This window comes from Paramisgurnus dabryanus, chromosome 24 (assembly GCF_030506205.2).
Source record: "Paramisgurnus dabryanus chromosome 24, PD_genome_1.1, whole genome shotgun sequence".
Lineage (NCBI taxonomy): Eukaryota > Metazoa > Chordata > Actinopteri > Cypriniformes > Cobitidae > Paramisgurnus > Paramisgurnus dabryanus.
The window spans coordinates 24,006,614-24,022,470 of NC_133360.1; the positions used below are offsets into that span (position 1 = coordinate 24,006,614).

Here is a 15,857-nt window from a genome sequence, read left to right on the forward strand (position 1 = left end):
TACTCTTGACACAGGTTTGCTATTTTAAAGGGATTTTGAAGGGTTCAGCCAAAAACGATATTAAACCCATGATTTACTGACCCCCAAGCTGTCCGAGTTGCATATGTCCATCGTTTTTCAGACAAACACATTTTCAGATATTTTAGAAAATATTTTAGATCTTTCAGTTTATTAAATGTAATGTTACGGGGTCCGGCCATATCCCACGACCTTCAAGTCCAAAAAAAGTGCGTCCATCCTTCACAAATTAAATCCAAACGGCTCCAGGATGATAAACAAAGGTCTTCTGAGGGTAATCCGCGCGGTGTTGTTGAAGAAATATCCATATTTAAAACTTTATTAACGAAAATAACTACCTTCTGGTAGCGCCACCATCTTAGACTCCTCTGTATTCAGGAGAGAGTATTAGCGTAGTGTACGCACTTTTCTTAGTGACGTATGACAAATTCGGAGGGTGGGGGCACAGAGCAGCAGCAGAGTATCCTCCGTAGGCTGCGTAAGCTCTCATCCTGAATGCGGACGCGACTAAGATGGCGGCGCTACCGGAAGGTATTTATTTACGTTAATAAAGTTTTAAATATGGATATTTCTACAACAACACCGCACGGATTACCCTCAGAAGACCTTTGTTTATCATCCTGGAGCCGTTTGGATTTAATTTGTGAAGGATGGACGCACTTTTTTTGGACTTGAAGGTCGTGGACTATGGGTGGACCCCGTAACATTACATTTAATCAACTGAAAGATCTAAAACATTTTCTAAAATATCCTAAAATGTGTTTGTCTGAAAAACGATGGACATATGCAACTCGGACAGCTTGGGGGTGAGTAAATCATGGGTTTAATATCATTTTTGGCCGAACTATCCCTTTAAGCAATATTATGGGAAAGAGAGAGAACATAACTTCTAGTTTTATCCACGTGCTTTCAGAGGAATTGACATCATACTGTGCAAATTATGTGAGAATGTGAGAGGACAAACCATTACTTTTTGAGTATAGTTTTTTTCTAGTGTGCAACTAGTTGACAATGATTTTTCAGAAACAATTAAAAAATTTTATATCATCATAAACCCTTATTATTTTTGAAGAGCACAGCCAAATGTCTTGTTTACCTAGTCTAACTTAGTCAAAACAATCAAATGTATTTTATATCCGAGATATTTTCATGCCTTTTTTGTTGCTTCAGATGCTGGCGTCTGGACAGGTCGAAGGGTAGAGGCCTGACAAAGAGCGATCCACTGGTCCTCCAGGTTGGGGGTTGGGCACAGGGCTAACCACCAAGTACCGTAAAAAAAAGTTTGGTTATGGAAACAGCAACTGGGAAAATTAACACTACTATGTGGGATGGGCTTTTAAGCTCGTCGAATGATACCTTAATGATTGGCAGTAGTGAAAGCCGAAAGGAAGCTACTAACAGGAAATTGGAAGTCATAAACGCCAAAATTAAGACCAAGATTGGCTTCTGGAATGTACGAACCATGTATGAGGCAGGAAAAACAGCCCAAGTAACATTTGAAATGAGGCGTTACAATCTGCACATACTGGGCATCAGTGAGGGCAGATGGACAGGATCGGGCAGACAGAGGATCAAAGGGGGGAGACAGTACTTTACTCTGGTAGAGCTGACAACCAACACCATGAAGGGGTAGCTATCATCCTTAAGAAAGGTATAGGGAAGTGACTAATGGAGTGGAAACCTATCAACAGCAGACTCATGAAAATAAGGATGAGAGGGAAACACATTAATACTCCAGTGTTACGCCCCAACAGATGACAGCGATGAAGAAGCAAAAGAAAACACAACATATGCTGGTCTTGCTGGTATAACCAGCATGGGATGCTGGTTCTTATGCTGGTTTGGTGCTGGTTTAGCTGGTGTTCACTAGCAAACCAGCACCAAAACCCAACATATGCTGGTCTTGCAGGTTTTTTCAGCAGGGAACCACGGAAGACCAACCAAGGGGCATTTGCAAGCTGAACTGGAAACGGCATCACAACATGATCTAAAAATCGTTATGGGTGACCTGAATGCCAAAGTTGGGAGCGATAAAACAACCTATGAACGAGCAATGGGGAGTGAAGGATGTGGATCAATGAATGAGAATGGAAAACGACTACTAGAACTTTGTACCCCTTACGACCTCATCATCGGAGGAACTCTCTTCCCGCACCATGATATACATAAACTAACCTGGTGCTCCCCCAATGGAAGAGACAAGAACCAGATAGACCACCTTATGATAAATGGCACCTGGAAACGATCACTTCTGGATGTCAGAGTAAGGAGATGAGCGAATGTCAATTGTGATCACCACCTGGTAACAGCGGTCCAGAAGCTCAAATTGAGGAGATCAGGACCAAAAGAAATGGGTTGACAACGTCTCGATGTAGGGAGACTATGTGACCCTAAAATTAAAACTGCCTTCATCCTGAAGTTGAAGAATAGATTCCAAGCTCTGATCAACATGAATGAGGACCTCACACAACCAGATACTAATGAAATCAATAACAAGTGGGAACAAATCAAGCAAACATATTTAGAAACCAGCAAAGCTTGTCTAGGAACAACAAAACATAAAAAGAAGGAATGGATAACAACTGACACCTGGCAATCCATTGAAAACCGGGGAGACCTAAGAAAAAAGATACTTGAGTCTGAGAGGCTGCAAGAGAAGTACAAATCAGAATACATGGAAGTCGACCGAATGGTAAAGAGGAAGATAAGAGCAGACAAGAGGACATACATGGAAGATCTTGTGAAACAAGCAGAAGATGCGGCCCGACGAGGTGTGCAAGGGATTGTGTACAGCAATAAGATCTGTGGAAAGTATCCTCAAAACACTGATGCCCCAATTACTTATTTATTAATTATAAAATAAAACGGGCCACTTATTTCATCCAAAACAGAAATAGAAAATCGATGGGCAGAGCACTTCACTGAAATCCTCAATAGACCACCACCTACAGTAGAAGCTGACATACAAGAAGCTGACCTGGATATTAACATGGAACCACCAGAGAAAGAGGAAAATATTGCCGCCATCAAATCCCTAAAAAATGGGAAAACACCTGGACAGGACAGCTTAAAGGACAAGTTTGGTATTTTACACTTAAAGCCCTGTTTTCAGATTGTTTATGATGAAATGGAACGGTTTTGACTGAAATTTCGACATATGCGGCTGCCTCGAGAATTTTCGGGTGTTTGTGTTTCACCTCCCACCTCTACAATGGGTTTATAGGTGCACTGGAACAATCCTTTCTAAAATGCATTAAACTTTCGTTTACAAAGACGTGAAACTCACCGAGTGGTCAGGGGTGTTCACTGATATGCTCACACAAAAATCGCTGCAAAAGACGCATTCAAACAGGTGTTTTAGCATTCGTTGTTAACTTGTGGAACTATTTTTCCAAATGCCTCACACCCGTACATTCTTCCGCTGAGAGCTTGAATAATAGACACTCCAGCCCAGGTGGTGGCGCTAATCCGCCATTGCCCATTGCAAGAATAGAAACAAAGTTCCCGGCGCGGAGTAATACCGTACCTCACAGGACGTCTAATACAGTCAATGGAGTTGGAAAAAACTATGATAAAACCTGTTGGAATGCGTCTTTTGCAGCAATTTTTGTGTGAGCATACCAGTGAACACCCCTGACCACTCGGTGAGTTTCACGTCTTTGTAAACGAAAGTTTAATGCATTTTAGGAAGGATTGTTCCAGTGCACCTATAGACCCATTGTAGAGTTGGGAGGTGAAACACAAACACCCGAAAATTCTCGAGGCAGCCGCATATGTCGAAATTTCAGTCAAAACCGTTCCATTTCATCATAAACAATCTGAAAACAGGGCTTTAAGTGTAAAATACCGAACTTGTCCTTTAAATGCTTAAAGGTAGACCAAGGGCTGGCAGCTAAAGTGTGAAGGGCAAAGAAGAATACACTTGATGTCTGGACAAAAGGCATCATTGTGAAGACACCAAAGAAAGGTGCCCTGAGTAATTGGCGCAGCATCACTCTTTTGTCTATTCCTAGTAAAATCGGGTACAATTGATGACCAGCTAAGAAAGGAAGCAGGACTCCGGAAAGGTAGAGGGTGTATTGATCAAATATTCACACTACGCAACATTATCGAACAGTGCACAGAGTGGCAAAAGCAGATATACCTAAACTTTGTGGACTTTGAAAAGGCCTTGGACAGCATACATAGAGACAGCTTTTGGCAAATACTACGAGCATATGGGATCCCAAACTAAATGGTTCTTCTCATCAAGAGCTTCTAATGCAACTTTACATGCCAAGTTGGAAACAGCCACATCAATTTTGCAGTCAAGACGGGAGTGAGACAAGGCTGTGTGATGTCTGAAGTGCTGTTTAACGTGGTCATGGATTGGGTGATGAGGAGAACCCTGCTGAAAAAAACAGCATCAAACCAGCATGGACCAGCATGAGAATTATGCTGGTTTAGCTGGTGGTCACCAGCATACCAGCACCAAAAAACAACATATGCTGGTCTTGCTGGTATAACCAGCATGGGATGGAAGACCAACCAAGGGGCATTTGTAAATGTTGCAAATGAAAATATCCATCAGCCTAATGATAAAGATAGAACATCAGGAGTTGGAAGATTTTATTTATTATGTCTCTGGAAATAAATTTTTTAGTAGATGTTAAAATATATGTGGGCTTTCTAGTGTCAAAAAGTTGATGCAATTTAATCTGCTATTGAATACTTTTTTATTGGTTCGCTAATATTTTTTATAAAATTGTGTCTTCAAAACTACTTTCTCTTCTAAACACCTTTTGTAGTCCAGATTCCATATCTGAAAATAAATAATTACAAAGTTCACTTACTGTTATTTAATCTATTTCATTAAAAAATAATATGGACTTTAACAGTTCTTTTTTGATGACAGGATTACAGGCCAGGGTAACCTAACCTTAAACTTTCGCTGTGTAATCAATTCACGCTTACACAAAGAGAGTATTTTTCCACAAAAATTTTGTAAATGTCATGGTTGTGTTTAGATATCCAGCAGCATAAAAATACATAAAAATATACATTTTGAATTACTTAATACAAAGTACGTTTTGGCCTCCCTGGTTTTACAAACAGGATTAGTCCAGGATATAACCTTAGTTAACTTAGCACATATATATGGGTCATTCTATAATTGTGGGTACATCTCATGTCGGTAAAGTATATTTTTAACACATTTTCATCTATATGAAGCCACAATGCTTAATTTGCTAGTACAAAATTATATTTTTTCAGCATGTATTATGTTTAAAAAAAAAAAAAAACGCATAAACTCTCAGAAATTAAGGTACAAAAGTTGTCACTGGGACAGTACCCTTTAAACAGGTACACCTTTGTACCCAAAAGTGCATATTAGTACTTCAAAGATACATATTTGTACCTAAATGGTACATATTAGGAACTTTTTTAAAGGGAACTGACCCAGTGACAGCGTTGTACCTTTATTTTTGACAGTGTACTGTACATTATTGTTGCCCCATTATTGTTGACCAAGCTTATTTTATAAATGTATTAGTAAATGAGGAAATGAACATGAACAAAGATTAATCGATGCTTTAGAAGTATTGTTCATTTTTGGTTAGTTAACAAATACTACCTCATTGTAAAGTGTTACCAAATACCCATTTGCATTATTGCCACTTAACTCACTTTTATCACCTAACGCTACATTAAAAAGTATAGAAGCCACTCCTACACAGGAGGTGGCGATAATGAACCTTAATGTTTGTGCTACCTGCCATTAAATGAAAAGAAAGAAGTTCTGTGAATGTGATACCGAAATAGTTATTATAGTTTTAACCCCCTGGAACTGTGTGAATTACTTTTGTGAAAGATGGATGCACAGTTTTGGGTTTCAAAGTCAAAAGTTGGTTCCTGGACATGTTATTAATCTTTTGGAAGAGCCAAGACATTTTCTAAAATAACTTTGTGTTTGTCTAAAAAAGATAATCATGTACATTGAGGATGACTCGAGGTATATAAAAAGTTAATGTTCAAAACTTTTAACCCTAACCCAATTCACAACAGTAAGCTTATTATGATTTTTAATTTGAGTGGTTGGGCCAGAATTCACAAGAAATGTGACTTTGAAGTCATTTGTCCTGCGTAAATAGAAAAAAGAGCACTCGGCTATGTCAATGTGTGTGTGTTCTACAGATAGTGGAGCATTGAGTAAACACATGTTTATATTTTATAAAAAACATTGATTTCCTGTGAGAATCAACATCTGAAAAGAGTTCACATCTACCTCGAAGACAACCACCCCACTGGGTGGAGACAGAAGAGTCACACCTTACCAATTTATTTGTGCTTTAAGGGGTTTATAAATTAGGGCTGTTTCAGCAAAACGTGATTGTGTCTGACCAAATATTTTTCCTCTTATTCGGATGAATTCGTTATTCGTTTTGAATTATCCGTCATTATTCGTACCCTTACGTATTGGTTTAGGACACATCCCTACTTTCAAACAGGATGCGGACGCCCCCTGCCAGCTTTTTTCAGCTGAAAAAAAGATGTGCTGGTTGGTTGTTGTGATGCCATGTGTGAACTGAGTGACATCGACAAGCTTTTCACCCAAAGTTGAATATTTTTATACTCTCAGCGTTCAGTGCTGAGTGTGGAAAAAACGCAGAGCTTCAGTGAAGAAATAAAGCCAGGGTTGGGTTTTTGAAAAGTGCCATGCGTCCATTGGAAACAATTGAAAACATAACAGGCTTAAAAGCTTTGGTGTGCACACTACCTAATATACATTGTATATGAAAGTAACATTCCACAGATAGTAATCTAAATGGTTCTGTTTGGTATCATTTGAAATTATATGTCTCCATGTGATTGGTGCAATGGTCTCACTCCAGTAACAACGGAATAAGATTGTGAAGAATAACAATAAATTTTACTCAATGTTGGAATGCACCTCCCACCTTAGATAGGTAAACCAATCCTTCACTCTATGCAGATTAGGTGCAGCCCCTGGGTCCACAAGACCTAATCACTACAAAATTCTTATCATTATTACTATACTTTATTCTCTCTGGATATTTTGAAAGTTTGTAAAAGATTCAGGATGGAATTTCTATATTTAGAATTGAAACCCATGAGCATCATGTATTCTAATTTCACTTGGGAATTCCATAGTCAGATCTTCCACACTACTGTGTATCTTCCTTTTGCTAGGTATACAATGCTTCCATCTGATCAACTTTATTGATTTATGGTTCATATTTGAATTAGACTGTGAATTGACGTTTGAATTATGATTTTCTTACTTGGCTAATATATTATGTTTGACTTTATTCTAATTTCCTTTGACTTACTGACTACAGCTTAATTTTATGAATCTACGACAAGGATTAAGTAGGCGTATCATCTGCATTTTCTGTTATTTATATGGCTTGAGGAACCACTTGATTCTAACCTTATAGGTAAAGTTTGGTGCATCATTTGCCTTTTTTTTGATTCACATGGTCTGACAAACCAGTTAACTCTACCTACCAGGGTTAAGTATTGGCGTATTGACTCCCTTGAATCCCTCAAAACTGTAACCGAGAGCCTGCAACGGTCGGTGCAAGGACTCTAAGCAAGATTGAGAACCAATTGAACAAGTAAATATATAATTATGAGTTCAAATTGAATAACCAAACATCTTTCTAAATGTAAATATTATCAGAGATAAATATATTTTAACTTTTGGATTCAGGTCTGGTGGTACTCATATAAACACCAGCAGTGTACATTTAACACTGATGATTTTGTTGTGTAGTTACAGTGTTCCAGCATTAAGGTGTTTTAATTATTTTTGCTATGTCAGTTCATAGTAGCCATTTTTTAGCCGATAAATCATGATGAAACAAAACACTTTAAGCTAAAAGGCTGACCCATTTATATTGCATTCATTATGGGTGTTGCAGGTTGTAAATATAAAAATAAGAATTTACAAATCCATGATGCTTGCTGAAAATTTATTAAGATCCTATTACAAACATTTATTTAAGATGTCAACAATCATTACCATATAAACACTGTTCACATTTTCATCAGAAAAAGTAAAATTTAATTTGTTAATTATTCCTACAATTGGTTCTTAAGCCAGGTCAGAACATCCTCATCAATATGACTAGAAAGAGTTCCATCTGGATTGATGGGAACAGCATAAGGGAGATGAATCGCCATTCTTGACATTGTCATCTAAAGCAGCAGATACATAAATAAATTAGTTATTTTTTATGTTATATATTACTCTTTGTAAGTCATAAACATGTAAATGAATGATTCTTGTTTTCTTACCTCTGGAATCCTAGCAATGACATTCAGAGTCCTTTGATTTGGCAAGGCTGCAGTCAGTTCAATCTCTTTCTCGCTGTTTGTTGCTCTTGCAAGTTTGAATCCTGCCTGGAGAGCTGCCATAGAGATTTGCTTAGACAGCCTATTGGAGAAAAGATACAAAGAACAGAAGTTATATTTAAAACATTTTCAAATAGCCTAAGAATATGTTGTGCATTGTTTAACATTACTTTTTGGCATAGTTGGTGACAATTATTGGAACTCTTTCCCATTCCAGCTCCAGACGGACAGCAGGGAATTCTCCAAGAACACCAGCCTCAGCTTTAGCAGTGACTTGATATTGTTGACACTCTGGACCCCAAGCAACCTTGGCCTAAAAAGGACATTGGAGGTGTGTTAAATTTACTTCAATTCAACTTAAATCTGTTCAGTTAGATTTTTTCAAGATCCACTCCTACCATGACTTTGTGCTTGCTAAGCAGGGAACCATCAGCACAAATCTTCATGTTGTCATTTTCAGCAATTGAGGACACAACAAGTTGAACTCTTTCAGTTGGCTTGTCAAAATAAGCAGCAAGTTGGTAGCCCAGGTGTTTTCGGTCAACTCTCACAACACGGGCAAAAACGGCAAAAACAGGTGGGATAGAGTTTCCAAGGAACTTAGCCTAAAACAAAATATGTAACATTGTTAAGATAATTATAGTTTTTGGATTTGTATTATGAACAACACAACACTAATTGACTCACTTGTTTCTGAATGACCTCAAAACTAGATCCAGAACTTCCACTGCTTCTTGCCTTTGAAGCTCCATGGGGTGCCAGGTACTGTAAGCAGAATTTTTTTTTGTAACAAATGCTGTATAGGAAATCCTAAAAATGATCTACAATAGTTAATTTAGTATAGTAAAGAACAATAGTAATTTTGGTATAGTTACCCGATCTTTGTGAAATTTCCTAAAAGGTTCAATAATGGTGGGATTCTGAAAACACATAAAAAATGATTATAGCTGGTTCTCAGAGAAATAACACCTAATACCTAACCTGCAAATTACAATCCATGTCCTCACCTTACTCATGAGAGAGCTGGACATGGAGGAGCTTGAACTGCTGGAGCTGCTGGAACTGCTGGAACGGTTGATGCGGCTCCTGCTGCTTCTGCTACTACTGCTGCTACTGCTTCTGCTGCTGCTACTCTTCGAAGATGCAGGAGCGTTTTTGGCTTCAGCCTGCAGGATTTCCCTCAGTTTCAACAGGATGGTCTTTCCCTCTGGAGTATTGTCATCAATAAGGTTGATTTGCTTATTGAGCATCTCAGCTGCTTTAGGGCCAACTTGGACCTCAAGCTCCAATCTTTCAACTGCAGGACCATCACCTGCAGACAAAACAAGACACCTTTATTTTTTCTCTTAAAAGATTTTGATTTGCATAAATGTTATGTTGTTTATAAGAATACCTCTTGCTAAAGCAACGCGTGCTGAATGCTGTCCAATTATGTAGAATAGTGGAGAATCCTTGATAAAAGCAGCATTGTGGGAGTTCACCTCAACGCATCCCTTGATTTCAATGTATGGGACAACATAACACATAGTCTTGTGCAGTGGAGCAGTGGATCTTACAGACCAGACCTCAGACGATACACCATAATAAGTTCGCTCGGAAGACTGTCAAGAAAAAATGAAAACTTAAGCAAATTAGGATGTTGCTGCATATTTAGGTTCAGGAGTGGATTGAAAACTTACCTTTTCACCAGAATTAGTCTGAGAGTTTTGAACAGACAACTCTGGTACCAAAGGAACAATCCTCTCAGCAGTGGGATCTTCAATATTTCTGACCACAGCAAGAGTCTCAAAGCTGTCCAAAAAAGATAAACATGAGATACTTTTAGCTATCGTTATTGTTTTAACAATACTGTTTTATTTAGTTGGGTTTAATTTTTACATTTTGGCATAAATTTAATATCATTCTACTAACTGCGTTACCTCAAAGTAGCAATATGTTCAGGAACCTCAACAGGCAGGGCCTCCACCTTGTAGTTGCCCTTAAGGAGGTCTGCTCTTGCAGCTACTTTTCCAGGGAGAATTAAATGGGTCTTTGCTCGGGCCATTATAGCTGCTTGGATGAAGGCAGTGTTTACTCCCATCACAGCAAATGTGTGCAGAGCAACACTGGACGAAGAAAGATTGTGTTTGTAAAAATGTAATATAGTTTATTTCTTTATATTCCAATGTGTGGCTATTAATGTGTACCTTGGTTTAGCTTCAGCTTGTAGATGAATGTCAGTCCTCTTCAGTTGCTCAAGAGTGGTGGTCTCAGGCTGCTCAGGAAGAGGAGGTGTAATAGTGGCCTTAACTAGACGGATTAACAGAACAACATTAAAACAAGATGCCTTATTTTGAAAGAACTTGAAATAAAAACCACGTACCGTTGACGGTTGCAGCTACAACAGCAGCAGTATACAAACTGAGCTCCATGGGCACACCAACAGATGTTGGCAAGATACGACGCACTTCCATTGCTAACATAGGTTTGGCATATTGCACTGCAAATCCTTCCTGCAATGCTTTAAGGGCTTCCCTTAACAGTTCACGTTGTTTTTGTCCAGTAGCAAGCTAGGAATAGTATTTATGAGAAATTTTGCATTCTAATGGTTACAAATGAGGTGAAATTTATAGTAATGAGCAAGATGACATGAACTACATTAATACCGGTATTGCTTGTTCAATAACAGTCTTGTCAATGTTGACAAAAGCCACTTCTTGTCCAAATAATTTCATGTAGACTGAAGCCAATGGCTGATTGTCTGGTAGAGCCTTCCAGTTGGTGATCTTAAGGAATTGAAAAAGAAATTATGATGTAGGCAAAATGCCATGCTGTTTTATAATGATTACAAGTAAAAAATAAAATAGACATCACTTACTGCTCTTATTGTGTGCCTTATCTTTGTGATATGGTCAGCACTTTGATCTGCAGCAGGTGATTGCTGAATAGCTTCCTGGATTCCTTCAGTTCTCACGCCAATCTGTTTAAAGGAAGCCAAAGAAACTAAATGCAATGAAAGTATTTTAAACCAGAAGTCTTATATTTTGGAAAATAATCTTAATCTTTCACCTCAAGAACATCAGCAGCAGCTCCAGCTAGGTAGGCACGTGCTTTAGCTACGACAGCTCTGGGCAGGATGGTGGCACCATCATTGATCATATAGGCACTACCAGCAGCTCCAAACATTAGAGGAGCTTACATTGACAGAGAAACCAATTAAATTAATTTATAAAATCTTGTAATTTTACATAATAAATAATTAAACATTTTCTTATGGTGCCTTCTGTTCACTGGCTACCATGATTTACTGTGACTTTGACTTACTATGATAGATATCCAGCTGAAGGGCTCTGCTGTAATAGTAACTAAGCCTGTCCAGCTTGCGGCTCAGGAGTTTGATGGCAACATTTGCTGCACCAGCACTAAAAATAAAAAACATGATTATCTCTTGTGCTCAAATGAAGGGATATTATCGAGATTGAATTTAAAAAAGATTGTTTTTCTTACACAGATGCCATATCAGGAGCAGTGATTCTGGTCAAAGACTTAATGTGAGAATAGGCAAAGCTTGCCACGTGCATGTTACTCTCAAGTCTCAAAGCACCAGCAAGGCTGGAGACGAGAGCCACTGAGGGCTTTGACTCAAACAACACAATACAAGCAACCATGCGCACTTCAGGGTGGAGAGCCCTGTCCACTAAGAGCTGCAAGGCAAGTGGCTGAACCTGAGGTGAGAAAGAAAGTTTGTTTTATTTAGAGAAATGTACACAGTTGGTTTTTCATGACTGAATTCTAACCTTTTCTCACATTTACCTGTTTTGGCTCCTTCTTAGCAATGTTCCTCAGGGCCAAGATGGCATCAACCTGGACTTTAATGGGCAGAGTAGTAGCTGCAGATCTTAGTCCCGGAAGGACCTTTGTGATTGTTTTAAGACTGGCAGGGTGACCAGCATTGCCTAGAACTTTCAAAGCCAATGAGATTTCACGAATGTCGTTTTTGGCAATGGCTTCTGCAGCAATATCGTGGATGGGCTGAGGATTTTTATATGCATATTATTAGAAAATATATCAAATAAGTAGTCCTTCTCAAAAAAGGATAGATTGAAGTTTTTACCCTGAGGAGCTCAGGAGGGCAGTTTGGTACTGCATCACAGTGTTTGGCGATCATAGAACCATATCCAAGCATGACCACTTCACGCACTGCTGGGATTGCAGCGACTTTCTCATTCATTGCCAAACTCTGTTCAAAAAGATTTTAATTAAATAAACTGTAATCAGGTTTGGCTCAGGCAATATTTACAAATCTACACTTTGATAACACTTTTGATATTGAGAGTAAAATGTACCCACAGCAGTGAACTGGATGGTTTCCAAATCAGCAGTGACCATTTGCAAAGCCATCACAAGAGCCTGAATGAATTCAGGATTGTTAAGTTCACCAGCCAGAAACTTCTCCTTAATGAATTTTACAACGACTGGTGTCCCAACAGCAGGAAGAGCATCCAGGAGCCAGCGCCTAACAGATAAATTGTTTCAGTTATTAAGAAAACGACAGTCTATTACTGTTTACATATTTCCACAATCTACCTGTAAACTGGTTTGTCCTTGAATTGAGCCCAGATAGCCTCAATATTCTCCCAGGTGGCAACACGGAGAAGCTGAATGAGCTGAAGAAACTTCAGAGGAGCATCATCATGGACCACAGCCATATTGTTACTAACCAAGTGCTTAAGGACCTCAATGATCTAGAAAGAGAAAAGTTGAATCAGTTGAAGAACAAATGCACCTTCAAACTTTCTATTTAGACCTTTTAAAACCTTATACTGTTTAAAGTTAAAGGATCTTTTATTGTAAATTAAGTGAAATCAAGTGTACCTGGGCTGGTGCATCGCTGATCTTCATTAAGTGAATAGGTGTCTGAAGAACCTCAGTTGTAAACTCATACTGCAGGGATCCACGGGCCAAGTAATCAGCTTTGTTGGGAACGACTGGATTCTTCTCAATCTCAACAAAAGTCAAGGTTTGTCTGGAAAAAGATTTCTCAGTCTTAACTGATTAAGCAAATATTAAGAATATCGTAACTTAATTTGAGAACCCATCATACTTTGCTTCCATCAGAGCAGCACCATGAATCTCATTGAAGGGTGAGAACTGATGCACTTCCTCAACTGTTGCTTCAGTTATCAGTACACCGTTTGCAGCTGGTTTCATGATGTAGTTGTAAGTTGCAGTTTCAATTAGACTCTTATCCCTCTGTTGATAGAAAGAAACAAGGTTTATATTCTGACATTTTTAATCTATCAAATATTTCTCAAATTTTTGCTTTGCATTACCTTTGTGCATTCAGAACATCTCTCGGTGTATGCCAAGCCAATGTCCTTCATGATTCTGTCATGACAGTGGCTGAGGTCCTTAGACTTGGTGACAATAATGTGGTTTGACTTTTGATCCTCATTGATGACATATTGGGTCCTGCACACTCCCTGAGCTCCAGCCTTTCAGAAAAAGTAAACACATATTAGATAGCAGGTCTTAAAATAGATTATTAAGGAACCTTGGCCACATTCTTACCTCTTGCAGTTCATAAATGTTCTGGGTCTTCTTGAGGTTGAGCTGAAGGATGTTGAGGATTCCTCTGTGCAAGTTCATGACAGTAGGGGAAACTCCTGCTGGGGCAAATACCTTTCCAACCACACCATTAGCGTACTCAAACTTGATGGGAATCTGAAGCTGAGCAGCCAGTGCTGCAGTGAGTTTAGTGGCAGGAATGAAAGAATCCCTGGGCCAGATGCCGCCATATTCGTGGAGCAGAGGATCCATGAGCTGAACAGAAACATTTTACCTTAAATTCTAATAATGTTTTTTTTTTTTAATAAATCAACTCTATTAAGGTAAATATTGTAAAAGCATCTACTGTAGCATGACTTTAGTTCCATCTCTACTAAATTTGTAATATTTACCTTCATCAGGAAGATATTTTCTGTCACAGCAGTAAGATGAACCTTGCTGCTAACTTTTATTCCTGCTCTGGCCAGACCTTCTTGAGGCAGACCACCCAAGAGCTGAGCTTCATAGTTGTACACATAGGTCTTACCAGGGGCAAACTCAGGAACTGAAAAGATTTAAGACCATTATTAATACCATTTTAAAATTACGATATAATGAAGAACAAAAATTGCCAGATCATAATTCTTACCAAGGTTAATCTGTTGACATGCTGAAATAAAAAAATCACACTTAAAATCACACTTTAATTTTACATATACGTGTACAATGAGATAAAAAAACAAATAATATATACACCCAATATAGTATAGGTTTAATTTTACTTACCCACAAGGGCCACTGTCAGGGCAAGCACAACAGCTCTCATAGCTGGTGGTTTGTGTAAAACTCTACAGAGGTACAGACCTTTTATAGTAGTTTCTTGCTGACCAGATGTTCTTTGTTAAATGAATTTTTATCATTTGGTCAACTGATTTGTACATAGATATCAATTAAAGGTTAGGATGCCCTGGCCTGTCATCATGTCATCCTCCAGACCAAAGTCCGTAGAAATACTGAAAGGGCCGTGTCTTTAGATACTTCTGCTGACATGCTATGTTGAGCTAACCATAAGATTTAGCCAACATTAGCACACATGACTGTTTGGGGCAAGTTGTCTCAATGACTTTTGCTTTCACACTGGAAATAGTTAACCCCGCAAATTGTCTTGATTACCTAGTCTAACTTAGGCAAAACTATAAAATGTATTTAATATTTGAGATAGAAATAATTTAAATGCAGAGTAGAATGAGCAACTTTACAAAATCAGTTGACTTAATTTTAAAACAACTAGCTGTCATGGCACACACGGCCCAGAGGCGCATGTGGTACCACCGTGCGGACTGCTCACCACAGAAGGCAACAGACCGAACGCCAAGAACCTTTAGGCAGCCGACTTTCCAACGTTACCTCTAGTTGGTTTTGCGAGCGTGCAACGAGAGCGGCGTCCCCTGATGGCGTGCAGTTTTCCGAGACGTCGTGTGGGAGCCCTCGGGCAGACTCGCCTGCCGATTTATGCACGCTTACGCCTTTTCCAGGCACCGCGGGTGACCTGACAATTTCCAGCTGTTTGTTGCGGGTTCATAGACTTAGTAGGATTGGGTCGAAATTCGGCACACACGCACTTGGGGGTCCTCCAAAGCACAGACTCCTGCGATGTTCAGAAAAAAGTTGGCGAGATGGTCTGGGGGTCTAGGTTGGAACAACAAGCCCAAGGTGTGACACTCTCAGGGGCGGAGCTACTTGCATTTTAATATAAAAGCTTATTTTTTATATCTCCGGAAGGGCAGGTCCTAGAGACTTCGTGTTGGGGGCGTTTTGAAAGGGGCAGAGAGAGCTTTTAAACGACACCAGCCCCAAGTATATACTTTCGTATACCTCTTATTATCTAGACTCTCAGTGATTTCGGTCGATGCCCCGATCACAACGAGGTAACTTTCGAGAACATGCGACAATGT

General features: G+C 39.0%; 1 protein-coding gene across 1 annotated transcript; it reads right to left on the minus strand.

Moving 5' to 3' along the window:
- Positions 1 to 7,977: 7,977 nt before the first annotated feature.
- LOC135740966 (vitellogenin-like) lies at positions 7,978 to 14,793 on the minus strand. The gene is made up of 28 exons (XM_065259564.2): positions 14,689 to 14,793; positions 14,552 to 14,572; positions 14,316 to 14,467; positions 13,927 to 14,178; positions 13,689 to 13,850; positions 13,460 to 13,608; positions 13,231 to 13,381; positions 12,943 to 13,100; positions 12,706 to 12,871; positions 12,470 to 12,595; positions 12,169 to 12,387; positions 11,863 to 12,080; positions 11,680 to 11,777; positions 11,425 to 11,549; positions 11,234 to 11,335; positions 11,022 to 11,141; positions 10,739 to 10,925; positions 10,563 to 10,665; positions 10,296 to 10,481; positions 10,056 to 10,167; positions 9,770 to 9,977; positions 9,384 to 9,688; positions 9,252 to 9,296; positions 9,064 to 9,141; positions 8,775 to 8,981; positions 8,547 to 8,689; positions 8,320 to 8,458; positions 7,978 to 8,220 (listed from the first exon to the last, which is right to left on the minus strand). The coding sequence occupies exons 1-28, from the start codon at positions 14,726 to 14,728 to the stop codon at positions 8,104 to 8,106; spliced, it is 4,089 nt and encodes a 1,362-aa protein (XP_065115636.1). The 5' UTR covers positions 14,729 to 14,793; the 3' UTR covers positions 7,978 to 8,103.
- Positions 14,794 to 15,857: the final 1,064 nt, after the last annotated feature.